Consider the following 21,618-nt stretch of genomic DNA (forward strand, 5'->3'; position numbering starts at 1 on the left):
CCTCACTAATACCCTGTATAACTGTAGCAGGACATCTCTGCTTTTATACTCCATCCCCTTTGCAATAAAGGTCAAGATACCATTGGCCTTCCTGATCACTTGCTGTACCTGCATACTAACTTTTTGTGTTTCATGCACAAGTACCCCCAGGTCCCGCTGTACTGCGGCACTTTGCAATCTTTCTCCATTTAAATTGTAATTTGCTCTTTGATTTTTTACTGCCAAAGTGGATAACCTCACACTTTCCCATCTGCCAGATTTTTGCCCACTCACTTAGCCTATCGATGTCTGTTTGCAGATTTTTTTGTCCAGTGATCTTAGTGCTGTCCTTTGTCATGCCTCTTGGCCTCCCGGACTTGGTGTGTGTTAATCCAAGATCCCGTTCTCATCTAAGAAAGGATCTACTTGCCTTGGAGGCAGTACAACGGAGGTTGACGAGATTGATTCCTGGGTTGTGAGAGCTGTCTTATGAGGAGAGATTGTGTCGAATGGGCCCATACTCTCTGGAGTTTAGAAGAATGAGAGGTGATCTCGTTGAAACATTCTGAGGGGGATTGACCGGGTAGATGCAGGGAGGGTGTTTCCCCCCCCGCCGGGGCTGGGGAGTCTAGAACCAGGGGGTCACACAGTCTCAGGATAAAGGGCTCGGCCATTTAGGACTGAGATGAGGAGGAATTTCTTCACTCAGAGGCGGGGGGTGAATCTTTGGAATTCTCTGCCCCAGAGGCCTGAGTCTCTGAATATATTCACGGCTGAGATGGCTAGGTTTTTGGATGCGGGGAATGGAGGGATCGGGCGGGAAAGTGGAGTTGAGGTCGTTGATCAGGCCATGATCTTATTGAATGGCGGAGCAGGCTCGAGGGGCCTAGTGGCCGACTCCTGCTCCTATTTCTTACGTTCTTTCCCCCTTCCCGGGGCTCAGTGTGCAATTCCTGTCTGGGGGAGACAGTTGGTTGGGGTGGTGGGTGAGGGGAAGGGGCGGGGGGCCCTGGGGTCTCACCCTGAAGGGCAGGCCTAAAGGGGATTCACTTTCTGCTCTTCCGACAGGTTTGATCACTCGCACCAGTATGCACACGTGGCCAGCGAGAGACTAGGCCGGGCGTCCTACAAGGAGCAGTATGTCTTCATCTACAGGTACCTCTGCAGCGCTGGGCAAAGGGGGGGAGAGGGAATCGGTGGTACAGGACACAGAGTGAGCTGGGTCTCTGACGAGCACGTACGCTCCAGTGCGCCAGTGCAGCCTTCGGCCGCCTGAGGAAAAGAGTGTTTGAAGACCAGGCCCTCAAACCTGCCACCAAGCTCATGGTCTACAGGGCTGTAGTGATACCCGCCCTCCTGTATGGCTCAGAGACATGGACTATGGACAGTAGACACCTCAAGTCGCTGGAGAAATATCGGCAACGATGTCTCCGCAAGACCCTGCAAATCCCCCGGGAGGACAGACGCACCAACGTTAGCGTCCTCGGCCAGGCCAACATCCCCAGCATCGAAGCACTGACCACACTCGACCAGCTCCGCTGGGCAGGGCCACATTGTCCGCATGTCCCCGACACGAGACTCCCAAAGCGAGCGCTCTACTCGGAACTCCTTCACGGCAAGCGAGCCAAAGGTGGGCAGAGGAAAAGTTACAAGGGACCACCCTCAAAGCCTCCCTGATAAAGTGCAACATCCCCCACCGACACCTGGGAGTCCCCGGCCAAAGACCAGTCCGCCCTAAGTGGAGGAAGTGCATCCGGGAGGGCGCTGGGCACCTCGAGTCTCGTCGCCGAGAGCGTGCAGAAACCAAGCGCGGGCAGCGGAAGGAGCGTGCGGCAAACCAGTCCCACCCTCCCCTTCCCTCAACCACTGTCTGTCCCACCTGTGACAGGGACTGTGGTTCCCGTATTGGGCTGTTCAGCTACCTAAGAACTCATTATAAGAGTGGAAGCAAGTCTTCCTCGATGCCGAGGGACTGCCTATCTGTATGAGACTCGTATCTGTAGACTGTTCAGGGTATTGATGGGGCCACAGCTGGAGTACTGCGTACAGTTTCGGTCTCCGTGTTTAAGGAAGGATAGACTTGCATTGGAGGCAGTTCAGAGAAGGTTCACTCGGTTGATTCCAGAGATGAGGGGTTGACTTTTGAGGAACAGTTGAGGAGGTTGGGCCTCTACTCATTGGAGTTCAGAAGAATGGGAGGGGATCTTATCGAAACTTACAAGATAATGAGGGGGCTTGACAAGGTGGATGCAGAGAGGATGTTTCCACTGATGGGGGAGACTAGAACTAGGGGATGTAGTCTTAGAATAAGGGGCCACCCATTTAAAACTGAGATGAGGAGGAATTTCTTCTCTCAGAGAGTTGTAAATCTGTGGAATTCTCTGCCTCAGAGAGCTGTGGAGGCTGGGTCATTGAATATATTTAAGGCGGAGATAGACAGATTTTTGAGCGATAAGGGAGTGAAGGGTTTTGGGGAGCGGGCAGGGAAGTGGAGCTGAGTCCATGATTGGATCAGCCATGATCGTATTAAATGGCGGAGCAGGCTCGAGGGGCCGAATGGCCTACTCCTGCTCCTATTTCTTATAGAAACAAATAGGTGCAGGAGTAGGCTATTCGGCCCTTCTAGCCTGCACCGCCATTCAATGAGTTCATGGCTGAACATGCAACTTCAGTACCCCATTCCTGCTTTCTCGTCATACCCCTTGATCCCCCTAGTAGTAAGGACTTCATCTAACTCCTTTTTGAATATATTTAGTGAATTGGCCTCAACAACTTTCTGTAGTAGAGAATTCCACAGGTTCACCACTCTCTGGGTGAAGAAGTTTCTCCTCATCTCGGTCCTAAATGGCTTACCCCTTATCCTTAGACTGTGAGCCCTGGTTCTGGACTTCCCCAACATTGGGAACATTCTATGTCCTGCCCAGGCTGGAGCCGAGAGGCGACAGGGGCAATTGGATGCCTCCCTCCCCACCCCTCCACCCCTGAGCCTGGTTGGGAGAGTCAGCGGGTACAGCCAACAATAGGGGAAGGCAAATAGTAATGCTCGAACCGTTAGGCCGCAGCTGGAGTACTGCATGCAGTTCTGGTCACCACATTACAGGAAAGATGTGACCGCACTGGAGAGGGTACAGAGGGGATTTACCAGGATGTTGCCGGGACTGGAGAATTTTAGCAATGAGGAACGATTGGAGAGGCTGGGGTTGTTTTCTTTGCAACACAGGAGGCTGAGGGGAGACCTTACTGAGGTGTGAGGGGCGTGGATAGAGTGGATAGGACAGACCTGTTTCCCTTGGCAGAGGGTTCAACAACCAGGGGGCAGAGATTGAAAGTAATTGGAGGGGAGGTTTAGAGGGGATTTGAGGGGAAATATCTTCACCCAGAGGGTGGTGGGGGTCTGGGGCGGAACTCGCTGCCTGAAAGGGCGGTCGAGGCAGAAACCCTCACATTTGGATGGTGCAGCTTGAAGTGCCGTAACCTACAGGGCTACCGACCCAGAGCGGGAAAGTGGGATTAGGCTGGGGTGGCTCTTGGTCGGCCGGCGCAGACACAATGGGCCGAGATGGCCTCCTTCCATGCTGTAAACGTCTATGAATCTATGAAATGGCATGTTGGCCTTTATTGTAAGGGGGTTGGAGTACAAGAGTAAGGAAGTCTTCGTACAATTGTACAGGGCCTTGGTGAGACCACACCTGGAGTACTGTGCACAGTTTTGGTCTCCTTACCTGAGGAAGGATATAGTTGCCTTAGAGATGATGCAACGAAGGTTCACCAGACTGATCCCTGGGATGGGGGGAATTGTCCTCTGAGGAGAGATTGAGTAGAATGGGCCTATACTCTCTGGAGTTTACATAGAAACATAGAAACATAGAAAATAGGTGCAGGAGTAGGCCATTCGGCCCTTCTAGCCTGCACCGCCATTCAATGAGTTCATGGCTGAATATGCAACTTCAGTACCCCATTCTTGCTTTCTCGCCATACCCCTTGATCCCCCTAGTAGTAAGGACTTCATCTAACTCCCTTTTGAATATATTTAGTGAATTGGCCTCAACAACTTTCTGTGGTAGAGAATTCCACAGGTTCACCACTCTCTGGGTGAAGAAGTTTCTCCTCATCTCGGTCCTAAATGGCTCACCCCTTATCCTTAGACTGTGACCCCTGGTTCTGGACTTCCCCAACATTGGGAACATTCTTCCTGTATCTAACCTGTCTAAACCCGTCAGAATTTTAAACGTTTCTATGAGGTCCCCTCTCATTCTTCTGAACTCCAGTGAATACAAGCCCAGTTGATCCAGTCTTTCTTGATATGTCAGTCCCACCATCCCGGGAATCAGTCTGGTGACCCTTTGCTGCACTCCCTCAATAGCAAGAATGTCCTTCCTCAAGTTAGGAGACCAAAACTGTGCACAATACTCCAGGTGTGGCCTCACCAAGGCCCTGTACAACTGTAGCAACACCTCCCTGAGAGGGGATCTCATTGAAACATATAAGATTCTGAGGGGGATTGACAGGGTAGATGCTGAGAGGATGTTTCCCCGGGCTGGTGTAAGGGGAGCTTGGGGTGTGAGTTCGAATCCACACTCCCCTGAGGTTCTGTACGTGCGATTTCTGAGGGTGGGTGAGTAACGAGGCACGAGACACAGTGGGTAAGAGTGCAAAATGGCTAATGTTGTTTATTTAGAATAGTAAACACAAAGATAGAGGGCACAGGAAGAGGTCGTAAGTAGCAGTAATGGCACAATCTCGCTCGACAACACGAAAAATTTTCGCAACAGCAAAGGGGAAGATAAGAGGTTGCAACATTCCACCCACACACACCTCCCACTTCCACTTCCACCCTTCTTACCAATTCCTATCCTAAATTGAGTCTGTGAGGGGATTTGGGCTGTACTCACAATCCTACCTGGGGTTCTGGGGCCACTTATTTCAGCTCGGGGTCCCTCTGGCGCGGGATTCACGTTGTTGGTCGGTTCGGTTTTCCTCCTCGATGTTGCGTCGGTTTCTTCTATTTGCCTCTCGGTCGGCTCCTAAGCAAAAAGCTGCTGGAGTTAAGCACACCTCCCCCAGAGCGAGGGCCCTGTGAAGAGCTGACTCAACTCCCCTTTAACTCAACTCCACCACCACGAAAACTGACCCCTACCTTCTTAACTCAACTCTACAACTCAATGAAAAAAGCTGACACCAACCTCCGACCTCCAACCTCGGAAAAAAACCTCCAACCTCCTTGTGTGTTTTTACAGCTTTTCTTATAGTCAGTTCATCTTCGCGCCAAAACTGCCTGCCATTGTCTTGGGTCTTCCTTGAATAAAATGGGGTGTGAATGGCAGTCCGATGTGTATCGATCTGTCTGGAATGGGAGATTAGCCGCACGTCCTGTATCCTGTCACTCGCTGATGGGGTGAATGAAGGTGATTGTTCGCTATCTCGACAGAGGTGCCACTCTGTCTGGGCTGGCCAAAATGATTGCATCAGACCTGTGGGCCTTTGTTTAATTATTCAAACTGATACCCATTGAGTTGCCTTGTATATTACTGGGGAGATTTTGCCTGGACATGTTGCCTCTTCTGTGAGGGGTTGTTTCTTAGACCAGTATGTTACAAAACCTACAAGGGAGCAAGCTATCTTAGATCTGGTCCTGTGTAATGAGACAGGAATAATAAACGATCTCCTAGTCAAAGATCCTCTAGGAATGAGTGATCACAGTATGGTTGAATTTGTAATACAGATTGAGGGTGAGGAAGTAGTGTCTCAAATGAGCGTACTATGCTTAAACAAAGGGGACTACAGTGGGATGAGGGCAGAGTTGGCTAAAGTAGACTGGAAACACAGACTAAATGGTGGCACAATTGAGGAACAGTGGATGACTTTTAAGGAGCTCTTTCATAGTGCTCAACAAAAATATATTCCAGTGAAAAAAAAGGGCGGTAAGAGAAGGGATAACCAGCCGTGGATAACCAAGAAAATAAAGGAGAGTATCAAATTAAAAACCAATGTGTATAAGGTGGCCAAGGTTAGTGGGAAACTAGCAGATTGGGAAAATTTTAAATGACAGCAAAGAATGACTAAGAAAGCAATAAAGAAAGGAAAGATAGATTATTAAAGTAAACTTGCGCAAAACATAAAAACAGATAGTAAAAGCTTTTACCGATATATAAAACGGAAAAGATTGACTAAAGTAAATGTTGGTCCCTTAGAAGATGAGAAGGGGGATTTAATAATGGGAAATGTGGAAATGGCTGAGACCTTAAACAATTATTTTGCTTCGATCTTCACAGTGGAAGACACAAAAACCATGCCAAAAATTGCTGGTCACAGGAATGTGGGAAGGGAGGACCTTGAGATAATCACTATCACTAGGGGGGTAGTGCTGGACAGGCTAATGGGACTCAAGGTAGACAAGTCCCCTGGTCTTGATGAAATGCATCCCAGGGTATTAAAAGAGATGGCAGAAGTTATAGCAGATGCATTCGTTATAATCTATCAAAATTCTCTGGACTCTGGGGAGGTACCAGCGGATTGGAAAGCAGTTAATGTAACGCCTCTGTTTAAAAAAGGGGGCAGACAAAAGGCAGGTAACTATAGGCCGGTTAGTTTAACATCTGTAGTGGGGAAAATGCTTGAAACTATCATTAAGGAAGAAATAGCGGGACACCTAGATAGGAATAGTGCAATCAAGCAGACGCAACATGGATTCATGAAGGGGAAATCATGTTTAACTAATTTACTGGAATTCTTTGAGGATATAATGAATATGGTGGATAGAGGTGTACCAATGGATATGGTGTATTTAGATTTCCAAAAGGCATTCGATAAGGTGCCACACAAAAAGTTACTGCAGAAGATAAAGGTACACGGAGTCAGAGGAAATGTATTAGCATGGATAGAGAATTGGCTGGCTAACAGAAAGCAGAGAGTCGGGATAAATGGGCCCTTTTCGGGTTGGAAATCGGTGGTTAGTGGTGTGCCACAGGGATCACAACTGTTTACAATATACATAGATGGCCTGGAAGAGGGGACAGTGTGTAGTGTAACAAAATTTACAGATGACACAAAGATTAGTGGGAAAGCGGGTTGTGTAGAGGACACAGAGAGGCTGTAAAGAGATTTAGATAGGTTAAGCGAATGGGCTAAGGTTTGGCAGATGGAATACAATGTCGGACAATGTGAGGTCATCCACCTTGGAAAAAAAACAGTAAAAGGGAATATTATTTGAATGGGGAGAAATTACAACATGCTGCGGTGCAGAGGGACCTGGGGTCCTTGTGCATGAATCCCAAAAAGTTAGTTTGCAGGTGCAGCAGGTAATCAGGAAGGCGAATGGAATGTTAGCCTTCATTGTGAGAGGGATGCAGTACAAAAGCAGGGAGGTCCTGCTGCAACTGTATAGAAACATAGAAACATAGAAACATAGAAAATAGGTGCAGGAATAGGCCATTCAGCCCTTCTAGCCTGCACCGCCATTCAATGAGTTCATGGCTGAACATGCAACCTCAGTAACCCATTCCTGCTTTCTCACCATACCCCTTGATCCCCCTAGTAGTAAGGACTTCATCTAACTCCTTTTTGAATATATTTAGTGAATTGGCCTGAACAACTTTCTGTGGTAGAGAATTCCACAGGTTCACCACTCTCTGGGTGAAGAAATTCTTCCTCATCTCGGTCTTAAATGGCTTACCCCTTATCCTTAGACTGTGTCCCCTGGTTCTGGACTTCCCCAACATTGGGAACATTCTTCCTGCATCTAACCTGTCTAACCCCATCAGAATTTTAAACGTTTCTATGAGGTCCCCTCTCATTCTTCTGAACTCTAGTGAATACAAGCCCAGTTGATCCAGTCTTTCTTGATAGGTCAGTCCCGCCATCCCGGGAATCAGTCTGGTGAACCTTCGCTGCACTCCCTCAGGTTAGGAGACCAAAACTGTACACAATACTCCAGGTGTGGCCTCACCAAGGCCCTGTACAACTGTAGTAACACCTCCCTGCCCCTGTACTCAAATCCCCTCGCTATGAAGGCCAACATGCCATTTGCTTTCTTAACCGCCTGCTGTACCTGCATGCCAACCTTCAATGACTGATGTACCATGACACCCAGGTCTCTTTGCACCTCCCCTTTTCCTAATCTGTCCCCATTCAGATAATAGTCTCTCTCTCTGTTTTTACCACCAAAGTGGATAACCTCACATTTATCTACATTATACTTCATCTGCCATGCATTTGCCCACTCACCTAACCTATCCAAGTCACTCTGCAGCCTCATAGCATCCTCCTCGCAGCTCACACTGCCACCCAACTTAGTGTCATCCGCAAATTTGGAGATACTACATTTAATCCCCTCGTCTAAATCATTAATGTACAGTGTAAACAGCTGGGGCCCCAGCACAGAACCTTGCAGTACCCCACTAGTCACTGCCTGCCATTCTGAAAAGTCCCCATTTACTCCTACTCTTTGCTTCCTGTCTGACAACCAGTTCTCAATCCATGTCAGCACACTACCCCCAATCCCATGTGCTTTAACTTTGCACATTAATCTCTTGTGTGGGACCTTGTCGAAAGCCTTCTGAAAGTCCAAATATACCACATCAACTGGTTCTCCCTTGTCCACTCTACTGGAAACATCCTCAAAAAATTCCAGAAGATTTGTCAAGCATGATTTCCCTTTCACAAATCCATGCTTACTTGGACCTATCATATCACTTCTTTCCAAATGCACTGCTATGACATCCTTAATAATTGATTCCATCATTTTACCCACTACCGATGTCAGGCTGACCGGTTTATAATTCCCTGTTATCTCTCTCGCTCCTTTTTTTAAAAGTGGGGTTACATTGGCTACCCTCCACTCCATAGGAACTGATCCAGAGTCAATGGAATGTTGGAAAATGACTGTCAATGCATCTACTATTTCCAAGGCCACCTCCTTAAGTACTCTGGGATGCAGTCCATCAGGCCCTGGAGATTTATCGGCCTTCAATCCCATCAATTTCCCCAACACAATTTCCTGACTAATAAGGATTTCCCTCAGTTCCTCCTCCTTACTAGACCCTCCGACCCCTTTTGTTTGTGTCCTCCTCAGTGAATACCGAACCAAAGTACTTGTTCAATTGGTCCGCCATTTCTTTGTTCCCCGTTATGACTTCCCCTGATTCTGACTGCAGGGGACCTACGTTTGTCTTTACTAACCTTTTTCTCTTTATATATCTATAGAAACTTTTGCAATCCGTCTTAATGTTCCCTGAAAGCTTCTTCTCGTACTCCATTTTCCCTGCCCTAATCAAACCCTTTGTCCTCCTCTGCTGAGTTCTAAATTTCTCCCAGTCCCTGGGTTCGCTGCTATTTCTGGCCAATTTGTATGCCACTTCCTTGGCTTTAATACTATCCCTGATTTCCCTTGATAGCCACGGTTGAGCCACCTTCCCTTTTTTATTTTTACGCCAGACAGAAATGTACAATTGTTGTAGTTCATCCATGCGGTCTCCAAATGTCTGCCATTGCCCATCCACAGTCAACCCCTTCAGTATCAGTCGCCAATCTATCCTAGCCAATTCACGCCTCATACCTTCAAAGTTACCCTTCTTTAAGTTCTGGACCATGGTCTCTGAATTAACTGTTTCATTCTCCATCCTAATGCAGAATTCCACCATATTATGGTCACTCTTCCCCAAGGGGCCTCGCACAACGAGATTGCTAATTAATCCTCTCTCATTACACAACACCCAGTCTAAGATGGCCTCCCCCCTAGTTGGTTCCTCGACATATTGGTCTAAAAAAACATCCCCTATGCACTCCAGGAAATCCTCCTCCACTGTATTGCTTCCAGTTTGGTTAACCCAATCTATGTGCATATTAAAGTCAGCCATTATAACTGCTGCAACTTTATTGCACGCACCCCTAATTTCATGTTTGATGCCCTCCCCAACATCACTACTACTGTTTGGAGGTCTGTACACAACTCCCACTAACGTTTTTTGCCCTTTGGTATTCTGCAGCTCTACCCATATAGACCCATGTCCTTTCGAACTATTGCCTTAATTTCCTCCTTAACCAGCAATGCTACCCCACCTCCTTTTCCTTTTATTCTATCTTTCCTGAATGTTGAATACCCCTGGATGCTGAGTTCCCAGCCCTGATCATCCTGGAGCCACGTCTCCGTAATCCCAATCACATCATATTTGTTAACATCTATTTGCACAGTTAATTCATCCACCTTATTGCGGATACTCCTTGCATTAAGACACAAAGCCTTCAGGCTTGTTTTTTTAACACCCTTTGTCCTTTTAGAATTTTGCTGTACAATGGCCCTTTTTGTTCTTTGCCTTGGATTTCTCTGCCCTCCACTTTTCCTCATCTCCTTTCTGTCTTTTGCTTTTGCCTCCTGTTTGTTTCCCTCTGTCTCCCTGCATTGGTTCCCATCCCCCTGCCATATTAGTTTAAATCCTCCCCAACAGCACTAGAAAATAGGGTATTGGTGAGGCCACACCTGGAGTACTGCATGCAGTTTTGGTCACCTTACTTAAGGAAGGATATACTAGCTTTGGAGGGGGTACAGAGACGATTCACGATGCTGATTCCGGAGATGAGGGGGTTACCTTATGATGATAGATTGGGTAGACTGGGTCTTTACTCGTTGGAGTTCAGAAGGATGAGGGGTGATCTTATAGAAACATTTAAAATAATGAAAGGGATTGACAAGATAGAGGCAGAGAGGTTGTTTCCACTGGTCGGGGAGACTAGAACTAGGGGGCACAGCCTCAAAATACAGGGGAGCCGATTTAAAACCGAGTTGAGAAGGAATTTCTTCTCCCAGAGGGTTGTGAATCTGTGGAAATATCTGCCCAAGGAAGCAGTTGAGGCTAGCTCATTGAATGTATTCAAATCACAGATAGATAGATTTTTAACCAATAAGGGAATTAAGGGTTACGGGGAGCGGGCGGGTAAGTGGAGCTGAGTCCACGGCCAGATCAGCCATGATCGTGTTGAATGGCGGAGCAGGCTCGAGGGGCTAGATGGCCTACTCCTGTTCCTAATTCTTGTGTTTATGTTTACACGAAAAGCTGGAGAAATGTCCTTTTAAAATATAAAGTTGTCCTGTATCCATTTTCCTGGAAGAACTGAATGTACACTCTTCCCCCCCCTTACGGTTGCTGGCTCATTCCCCGCCCGGTTCCGTGCCCCTGCAACACTGTCTGTTACTGTACAGGGTGGCCAGAGTCCCATCATCCTCTGCGGTTTACAGACTGTTGGCTGCAGTTGGTCATTTTAAACACGGCATCTTCCCATTCTCCCTGCCACATGTCTCCGTGGTTGGTTTTGCAGAACCTTACACTGGGGAGTCTAGAACCAGGGGTCACACAGTCTCAGGATAAGGGGTCGGCCAATTAGGACTGAGATGAGGAGGAATTTCTTCATTCAGAGGGTGGTGAAATCTTTGGAATTTTCTGCCCCAGAGGGCTGTGGAGGCTCAGTCGTTGGGTATATTCAAAGAAAGTCTTGGATTTATCTAGCGCCTTTCACGACCACCGGACGTCTCAAAGTGCTTTACAGCCAATGAAGTACTTTTTGGAGTGTAGCCACTGTTGTAATGTGGGAAACGCCAATTTGCGCACAGCAAGCTCCCACACACAGCGATGTGATGATGACCCAGAAACATAGAAAATAGGTGCAGGAGCAGGCCATTCGGCCCTTCTAGCCTGCACCGCCATTCAATGAGTTCATGGCTGAACATGCAACTTCAGTACCCCGTTCCTGCTTTCTCGCCATACCCCTTGATTCCCCTAGTAGTAAGGACTACATCTAACTCCTTTTTGAATATATTTAGTGAATTGGCCTCAACAACTTTCTGTGGTAGATAATTCCACAGGTTCACAATTCTCTGGGTGAAGAAGTTTTTCCTCATCTCGGTCCTAAATGGCTTACCCCTTATCCTTAGACTGTGACCCCTGGTTCTGGACTTCTCCAACATTAATAAGAACATAAGAACATAAGAACATAATAATTAGGAACAGGAGTGGGCCATCTAGCCCCTCGAGCCTGCTCCGCTATTCAACAAGATCACGGCTGATCTGGCCGTGGACTCAGCTCCACTTACCCGCCCTCTCCCCGTAACCCTTAATTCCCTTATTGTTTAAAAATCTATTTATCTGTGATTTGAACACATTCAATGAGCTAGCCTCAACTGCTTCCTTGGGCAGAGAATTCCACAGATTCACAACCCTCTGGGAGAAGAAATTCCTTCGCAACTCGGTTTTAAATTGGCTCCCCCGTATTTTGAGGCTGTGCCCCCTAGTTCTAGTCTCCCCGACCAGTGGAAACAACCTCTCTGCCTCTATCCTGTCTATCCCCTTCATTATTTTAAATGTTTCTATAAGATCACCCCTCATCCTTCTGAACTCCAACGAGTAAAGACCTAGTCTACTCAATCTATCATCATAAGATAACCCCCTCATCTCCGGAATCAGCCTCGTGAATCGTCTCTGTACCCCTTCCAAAGCTAGTATATCCTTCCTTAAGTAAGGTGACCAAAACTGCATGCAGTACTTCAGGTGCGGCCTCACCAATACCCTGTACAGTTTTTTTTTGTTTTTTTTGGTTATGTTGGTTGAGGGATAAATATTGGCCCAAGGACACCGGGGAGAACTCCCCCTGCTCTTCTTCCAATAGTGCCCGTGGGACCTTGTACGTCCACCCGAGAGGGCAGACGGGGCCTCGGTTTAACGTCACCTCCGGAAGATATTCAAGTCGGAGATGGATAGATTTTCGGACTCCAGGGGAATCGAGGGATCGGGCGGGAAAGTGCAGTTGAGTTCGAAGATCAGCCGGGATCTTATTGAATGGCGGAGGGGGCTCGAGGGGTTGAGTGGCCTCCTCCTGCTCCGAGTGTCCGTGTTCCACACGCTGGGTTCCGTTACATTGGATAGCAATCGTGGACGAGGTGACCCGAATCTAGAAAATGCCGAGGGAGAGGGAGGTGAGGGGAGGGAACGAGGGACTCAAACAGGATGGAACTGGCCACGAAAGAGGAAGCCTGGGTCTCAAATCGCCGCATTGCTTCCCAAAGGTCGGACACGGTGAAGATCACAGACATGCACCAGTACAGGAACCAGCAGGAAGGAGACCCTGATGCATTTGCTCGAGAGCCGTTGATCGTGCGATTTTATTCGCGAGGAACAGGTAAGGGAATAAGGTTTTGGTCAGGGAGGAATGGAACATTTGGCCCCCGTGCTGGTATTTCTGCCCCACACGAGCCTCCTCCCAGTCCCTCTGCCTCACCTCAGCATATTGGTCCGTTCCCTTCTCTCTCATAAACCACCTTTTTCCAGCTCCGTAACATCGCCTGTCTCCGCCCCCTGCCTCAGCTCATCCGCTGCTGTAACCCTCATTCGTGCCTCTGTTACCTCCAGACTTGACTATTCCAACGCGCTCCTGGCTGGCCTCCCATAATCTACCCGACGCAAACTTGAGGTCATCCTAAATTCGGCTGTCCCCGTGTCCTAACTCGCACCGAATCCCGCTCACCCATCGCCCCCTGTGCTCGCTGCCCCCGTGTCCTAACTCGCACCCAGCCCTGCTCACCCATCACCCTCTGTGCTCACTGACCCGTGTCCTAACTCACACCAAGTTCCGATCACCCATCACCCCCTGTGCTCGCTGCCCCGTGTCCTAACTCGCAACGAGTCCCGCTGACCCATCACCCCCTGTGCTCACTGCCCCCGTGTCCTAACTCGCAACGAGTCCCGCTCACCCATCACCCCCTGTGCTCACTGCCCCCGTGTCCTAACTCACACCGAGTCCCGCTCACCCATCACCCCCTGTGCTCACTGCCCCCGTGTCCTAACTCACACCGAGTCCCGCTCACCCATCACCCCCTGTGCTCGCTGACCTACATTGGCTCCCAGTTAAGCAATGCCTCAATTTCAAAATTCTCATCCTTGTTTACAAATTCCTCCATGGCCCTCGCCCCTCCCTTTCTCTGTAATCTCTTCCAGCCCCTACACCCCTCCCTATCTCTGTAACTCCCTCCAGCCCCTACACCCCTCCCTATTTCTGTAACCTCCTCCAGCCCCTACACCCCTCCCTATCTCTGTAACCCCCTCCAACCCCTACACTCCTCCCTATCTCTGTAAGCCCCTCCAGTCCCTACACCCCTCCCTATCTCTGTAACCCCCTCCAGCCCCTACACACCTCCCTAGCTCTGTCATCTTTTTCAGCCTCACAACCCCACAAGGTGTCTGCGCTCCTCAAATCCTGCCCTCTTGAGCATCCCTGATTATAATCGCTCTGCCATCGATGGCCGTGCCTTCAGCTGCCTGGGCCCCAAGCTCTGGAACTCCCTCCCTAAACCTCTCCGCCTCTCTCTCCTCCTTTAAGACGCTCCTTAAGACCTACCTCTTTGACCCAGCTTTTGGTCATCTGCCTTAATTTCGTCTTGTGTGGCTCGATGTCAAATTTATCTGTAACACCGCTGTGAAGCGCCTTGGCACGTTTCACGATGTTAAAGGTGCTATATAAATACAAATTATTAATATGTGTTCGTCTAGTTTCCTTTTCATAGAATCAGTGGATGGTTACAGCACCGAAGGAGGCCATTCGGCCCATCGAATCAGCGCCGTCTCTTTCCAAGATCAATCCAGTTAGTCCCACTCACCCCGCCCTTTCCCTGTGGCCCTGCAATATTATTTCCATCAGGTACTTACCCAACTCCCTTTCGGAAGCCGCGATTGAGTCAGCCTCCACCACCCTCACAGGCAGCGCGTTCCAGATCCTAACCACTCGCTGCGTAAAAACGTTTTTCCTCGTGTCGCCTTTGGTTCTTCTGCCAATCGCCTTCAATCTGTGTTCTCTGGTTCTCCACCCTTCCACCAATGGGAACAGCTTCTCTCTCTCACTTCATGGTTTTGAGCGTGTCGATCAAATCTCCTCTCAACCTTCTCTGCTCCAAGCTTCTCCAGTCTCTCCACGCAACTGATGTTCCTCTCCTGGTCAATCTCCTCTACACCTCCTCCAAGGCCTTCACATCCTTCCTAAAGTGCGGTGCCCAGAATTGGACACTTACGTCTGTACTGTACCGATGAATGACTCCACGAGCCAATGTGTTGTACTCAAACTGTAGTGGCCTTGGTCCTTTATTCGAAACTCCCGAGTGAGGCAGCTGCATGGTGGCTCCCCTTTTATACAGCCCCTGCCACCAGGGCAGGGCAGGAAACCTCAAGCTCCACCAGTTGCACCCTCTAGTGGTGCCAGCATGTATATACACAGTGCAAACCTTATTGATAGTACATCAGGTAACAAGTCTCCATCTTATGCAACTGTACAGTGACTATACAGAGAGTATATCTATAGTCTGCGTATATATATCAGACACAATACACCAGCTGGGGCCAAACCAGTATTTTATAAAGGTTTAGCATAACTTCCTTGCTTTTGTACTCTATGCCTCTATTTATGAAGCCCAGGATCCCGTGAGCTTTTTTTAATCGCTTTCTCAACCTGCCCCGCCACCTTCAATGATCTGTGCACATATACCCCCAGATCTCTCTGTTCATGGACCCCCCTTTAGGATTGTACCCTTTCGTTTATATCGCCTCTCCTCGTTCTTCCGACCAAAATGTACCACTTCGCACTTTTCTGCGTTAAATTGCATCTGCCCCGTGCCTGCCCATCCCACCAGCCTGTCTATGTCTTCTTGAAATCTATCACTATCCTTCTCACTGTTCGCTGCACTGCCACCATGCAAATTTAAGTAGATTCTGTGGACTGTTTGGTACAGTGCGTTGTTTAAATAGATTCTGTGGACTGTTTGCTATAGTGAATTGTTTAAATAGATTCTGTGGACAGTTTGCTATAGTGAATTGTTTAAATAGATTCTGTGGACTGTTTGGTACAGTGCGTTGTTTAAATAGATTCTGTGGACTGTTTGCTATAGTGCATTGTTTAAATAGATTCTGTGGACTGTTTGCTATAGTGCATTGTTTAAATAGATTCTGTGGACTGTTTGCTATAGTGCATTGTTTAAATAGATTCTGTGGACTGTTTGCTATAGTGAATTGTTTAAATAGATTCTGTGGACTGTTTGGTACAGTGCGTTGTTTAAATAGATTCTGTGACTGTTTGGTACAGTGCATTGTTTAAATAGATTCTGTGGACTGTTTGGTACTGTGCATTGTTTAAATAGATTCTGTGGACTGTTTGCTATAGTGAATTGTTTAAATAGATTCTGTGGACTGTTTGGTACAGTGCATTGTTTAAATAGATTCTGTGGACTGTTTGGTACAGTGCGTTGTTTAAATAGATTCTGTGGACTGTTTGGTACTGTGCATTGTTTAAATAGATTCTGTGGACTGTTTGCTGTAGTGCATTGTTTAAATAGATTCTGTGGACTGTTTGGTACAGTGCGTTGTTTAAATAGATTCTGTGGACTGTTTGCTGTAGTGCATTGTTTAAATAGATTCTGTGGACTGTTTGCTGTAGTGCATTGTTTAAATAGATTCTGTGGACTGTTTGGTACTGTGCATTGTTTAAATAGATTCTGTGGACTGTTTGCTATAGTGAATTGTTTAAATAGATTCTGTGGACTGTTTGGTACTGTGCGTTGTTTAAATAGATTCTGTGGACTGTTTGCTATAGTGAATTGTTTAAATAGATTCTGTGGACTGTTTGGTAAAGTGCGTTGTTTAAATAGATTCTGTGGACTGTTTGCTGTAGTGCATTGTTTAAATAGATTCTGTGGACTGTTTGGTACAGTGCGTTGTTTAAATAGATTCTGTGGACTGTTTGCTACAGTGCGTAGTTTAAATAGACTCTGGTTGCTCTAAAATAGACCGTTGTGAGGCCGGCCCCCCTCCAACTCATTGCCTGACACAGGGGGTGTCAATGGACACTTTTGTGCTTGCAGTCCAGGCCGGAGTTACCACCTTCTCCTGTCCTTTCAGCGATTAAAGACTTTGCCCTGGTCTCCCAGCACACCTGCCCAAAGGATGCGGTGAGAGAAATTGACGAGCTCTACGATGTGTTTCAGGAAGTCAGAAAGCACTGGGGCACGGAGGTAAGGGTCATGGGCGTAAAGGTCATAGGGTAAGGTGGTGGGTCATGGGGTAAGGGTCATGGTGGTAAGGGTCATGTGGGTAAGGGTTGTGGGGAAGGTGGATCATCATTGAGGTAAGTTCACGGGGTAAGGGAAATGGGGTAAGGTGAGGGCTCATGGGGGTAAGGGTCATGTGGGTAAGTGTCATGGGGTAAGGGTCATGGGGATAAGGTCCATGGGGGTAATGGTCATGGGGTAAGGTGGGGGCTAATTGAGGTAACGGTCATGGAGGTAAGGGTCATGCGGATAAGGGTCATAGGGTAAGGTGGGGGTCATTGAGGTAAGGGACATGGGGCTAAGGGTCATGGGGCTAAGGGTCATGGGGTAAGAGTCGTGGGGTAAGGTGGGGGCCATGGTGGTAAGCATCATGGGGGTAAGGGTCATGGGGGTAAGGGTCGTGGGATAAGTTTCGTGGGGTAAGAGTCGTGGGGGTCACGGGGGTAAGGGTCATGGGGTAAGGGTCATGGGGTAAGGTTCGTGGGGTAAGGGTCATTGGGGTAAGGGTCATGGGGTAAGGGTCATTGGGTTAAGGGCCATGGGGTAAGGTGGGGGCTCATTAAGGTAAGGGCTCATTAAGGTAAGGGTCATGGGGTAAGGTTCATGGGGGTAAGGTTGTGGGGTAAGGTGGGGTTCATTCAGGTAAAGGTCATGGGGGTAAGGGTCATGGGGTAAGGTGGTGGGTCATGGGGTAAAGGTCATGTGGGTAATGGTTGTGGGGAAGGTGGGGCATCATTGAGGAAAGGGTCATGGGGGTAAGGGTCATGCATGGATCGTGGGGTAAGGGTTGTGGGATAAGGGTTGTGTGGTAAGGTGGGGGGGTCATTGAGATAAGGGTCATGGGGGTAAGGGTCATGGGGTAAGGATCATGGGGTAAGGGTCATTGGGCTAAGGGTCGTGGGGAGAGGTGGGGGTTCATTGAGGTAAGGGTCATGGGGTAAGGGACATGGAGTAAGGTTCATGGGGGTAAGGTTGTGGGTTAAGGTGGGGTTCATTCAGGTAAGGGTCATGGGGTAAGGGTCATGGGGTAAGGGTCGTGGGGTGAAGTTGAGGCTCATTGCGGTAAGGGTCATAGGGTAATGTGGGGGTCATTGAGAAAAGGGTCATGGGTCTAAGGGTCATGGGGCTAAAGGTCAGGGGGTAAGGTGGGAGGTCATGGGGGCAAGGGTCATGGAGGTAAGGGTCATGGGGGTAAGGGTCGTGGGGTTAGGTGGGGGTCATTGAGGTAAGGGTCATGGGGTAAAGGTCATGGGGTAAGGGTCATGGGGGTAAGGTTCATGGGGATAAGGGTGGTAGGGTAAGGTGGGGGCTCATTGAGGTAAGGGTCATGGGGGTAAGGGTCGTGGGGTAAGGGTCATAGGGTGTAAAGGACATGGGGTAGGTGAGGGGGTCATGGGGTGAGGTTCTTGAGGGTAAGGGTCATGGGGTAAGGGTCATGGGGTAAGGTGGAGGCTCATTGAGATAAGGGTAATGCGGGTAAGGGACATGAGGTAAGGGCTGTGAGGTAAGGTTGTGGGTCATTGAGGTAAGGATCATGGAGTAAGGGTCATGGGAGTATGGTTGATGGGGTAAAGGTTGTGGGATAAGGTGGGGGTTACTGAGGTAAGGATCATGGGGTGAGGTTCTTGAGGGTAAGGGTCATGGGGTAATGGTCATAGGGTAAGGTGCAGGGTCATTGAGGTAAGGGTCATGGGGGTAAGGATCATGGGGTAAACGTCATGGGGGAAAGGGCCGTGGAGGTAAGGTTCATGGGGGTAAGGGTCATAGGGCTAAGGTTCGTGGGGTAAGGTGGTGGGTCATTGAAGTAAGGGTCATGGGGTAAGGGTCATGGGGAAAGATGGGAGGGTCATGGGGTATGGGTTATGAGGGTATGGGTTATGGGGGTAAGGGTCGTACGGTAAGGTGGGGGCTCATTAAGATAAGGGTCATGAGGTAGGCGGGGGGTAATGGGGCTAAGGATCATGGGGTAAGGATTATAGGGTTAAGGGTCGTGGCATAAGGTGGGGTGTCATTGAACTAAGGGTCATTGGGGTAAGGGACATGGGGTAGGTGAGTGGGTCATGGGGTGAGGTTCCTGAGGGTAAGGGTCATGGGGTAATGGTCTTAGGGTAAGGGGTGGGGTCATGGGCGTAAGGGTCATGGGGGTAAGGTTCATGGGGGTAAGTGTCATGGGGGTAAGGGTCATGGGGTAAGGTGGAGGCTCATTGAGGTAAGGGTCATGGGGTAAGGGACATGGGGTAAGGTGGAGGCTCATTGAGGTAAGGGTCATGGGGGTAAGGTTCATGGGGGTAAGGGTCATCGGGTAAGGTGGAGGCTCATTGAGGTAAGGGTCATGGGGGTAAGGGTCATGGGGTAAGGTGGAGGCTCATTGAGGTAAGGGTCATGGGGTAAGGGACATGGGGTAAGGTGGAGGCTCATTGAGGTAAGGGTCATGGGGGTAAGGTTCATGGGGGTAAGGGTCATGGGGTAAGGTGGAGGCTCATTGAGGTAAGGGTCATGGGGGTAAGGGACATGGGGGTAAGGGTCATGGGGAAAGGGAGATGTTGGTTAAAGGTCATGGGGTAAGGTCCATGGAGGTAAGGATCATGGGGTTAAAGTTCATGGAGGTAAGGGAGATGGAGGTTAAGGTTCATGAGGTAAAGGCGATGGGGTAAGGGCGATGGAGGTTAAGGGTCATGAGGGTGAGGGAGATGAAGTGAGGGAGTTGGGAGTGATGGACATGGAGGTCAAGGGTCGTGGGGGAAAGGGAAGGGACACGGTGGGGGGGAAAGGGAAAGCGCAGGGGTCCCAGTCTGCCCGCAGCCCGTCTCCGGAAGTAACTCTTGCTCCATCCAAACCCCGGTTTGCAGAACGTCATGTTCCTGGGAGACCTGAACGCGGGCTGTGCCTACGTGTCAGCGAGGGCCTGGAAATCCATCCGCCTGCGCGAGGAGCCGGCCTTCCATTGGCTGATCGGCGACGGCGAGGACACGACAGTCCGCGAGAAAACGCACTGCGCGTACGACAGGTGACAATAGCGTGAGCCCGGGGCGGGGGGTGGGAGGGGGGGGGGGCCAGTATCAGAGAAATCGACGGCCAACCTAACCCTGGCTATCAACATCAAGAACCCAGTGTGCAAAAACTTACCTCGATTACAGCGCGATTAACGGGGTAAAACTCGCCTAAAATTAGGGCCCGTCAATACAAGAAAATCACTAATAAATCCAATGGGGATTTCAGGAGAAACTTCTTCACCCCGAGAGCGGTGAGAATGGGGAACTCGCTGCCACAGGGAGGGGTCGAGGCGAATAGTATCGATGTATTTAAGGGGGAGGCTGGATAAACAACTGCGGGAGAAAGGACCGCCCCTCCGTTTATATAGCGCCTTCCACAACCACCGGACGTCCCAAAGCGCTTATACTTTGAAGCACTTTTGGAAGTGCAGTCACTGTTGTAGAGTAGGAGACGCAGCAGCCAATTTGTGCACAGCAAGATCCCACACACAGCACGATCCCACACACAGCACTGTGATGATGACCAGATAATCTGTTCTTGTTATATTGACTGAGGGATAAATATTGGCCCCAGGACACTGGGGCTAACTCCCCCTGCTCTTCTTCAAAATAGTCCCATGGGATCTTTTACTGTCCATCTAAGAAGGCAGAGGTTTAACGTCTCATCAGAAAGACGGCACCTCTGAAAGTGCGGCGCTCCTTCAGTACCGTCCCTCGGAGATTGCGGCGCTCCCTCAGTACCGCCCCTCCGACAGTGCGGCACTCCCTCAGCACCGCCCCTCCGACAGTGCGGTGCTCCCTCAGTACCGCCCCTCCGACAGTACGGCACTCCCTCAGTACCATCCCTCCGACAGCGCGGCGCTCCCTCAGTATCGCCCCTCCGACAGTGCGGCGCTCCCTCAGCACCGCCCCTCCGACAGTGCGGCACTCCCTCAGTACTGCCCCTCTGACAGTGCGGCACTCCCTCAGTACCGCCCCTCCGACAGTGCGGTACTCCCTCAGTACTGCCCCTCCGACAGTGCGGCACTTCCTCAGTACCGCCCCTCCGACAGTGCGGCACTCCCTCAGTACTGGCCCTCCGACAGTGCGGCACTTCCTCAGTACTGCCCCTCCGACAGTGCGGCACTCCCTCAGTATCGCCCCTCCGACAGTGCGGCACTCCCTCAGTACCGCCCCTCCGACAGTGCGGCACTCCCTCAGTACCGCCCCTCCGACAGTGCGGTGCTCCCTCAGTATCACCCCTCCGACAGTGCGGCACTCCCTCAGTACCGCCCCTCCGACAGTGCGGCACTCCCTCAGTACCGCCCCTCCGACAGTGCGGTGCTCCCTCAGCATGGCACTGGGAGCGTCGGCCTATATTTACGTGCTCAAGTCCCTGGAGTGGAACTTGAACCCACAACCTTCTGACCCAGAGGCGAGTGTGCTGCCCACTGAGCCACAGCTGACACATAATAAATGGAAGGATACGGTGATGGGGTGAGATGAAGAGAGGTGGGAGGCGGCTCGAGTGGAACATAAACACCGGCACGGAACTGTTGGGCTGAATTGGGCATGAAAAGATGTTGGGTTTAACGC

General features: G+C 49.6%; 1 protein-coding gene across 1 annotated transcript in view; it reads left to right on the plus strand.

The window, feature by feature from the left end:
* The window catches only part of LOC139240614 (deoxyribonuclease gamma-like), a 28,836-nt gene that overhangs the window by 6,210 nt on the left and 1,008 nt on the right, over positions 1-21,618 (plus strand). Inside the window, exons 4-7 of the mRNA XM_070869169.1 lie at positions 1,048-1,134; positions 13,031-13,143; positions 16,902-17,014; positions 19,900-20,057. Of these exons, the coding sequence (XP_070725270.1) occupies positions 1,048-1,134; positions 13,031-13,143; positions 16,902-17,014; positions 19,900-20,057 (471 nt within the window). The remainder of the gene's footprint in view (positions 1-1,047; positions 1,135-13,030; positions 13,144-16,901; positions 17,015-19,899; positions 20,058-21,618) is intronic.

This window comes from Pristiophorus japonicus, chromosome 32, assembly GCF_044704955.1.
Source record: "Pristiophorus japonicus isolate sPriJap1 chromosome 32, sPriJap1.hap1, whole genome shotgun sequence".
Taxonomy (NCBI): domain Eukaryota; kingdom Metazoa; phylum Chordata; class Chondrichthyes; family Pristiophoridae; genus Pristiophorus; species Pristiophorus japonicus.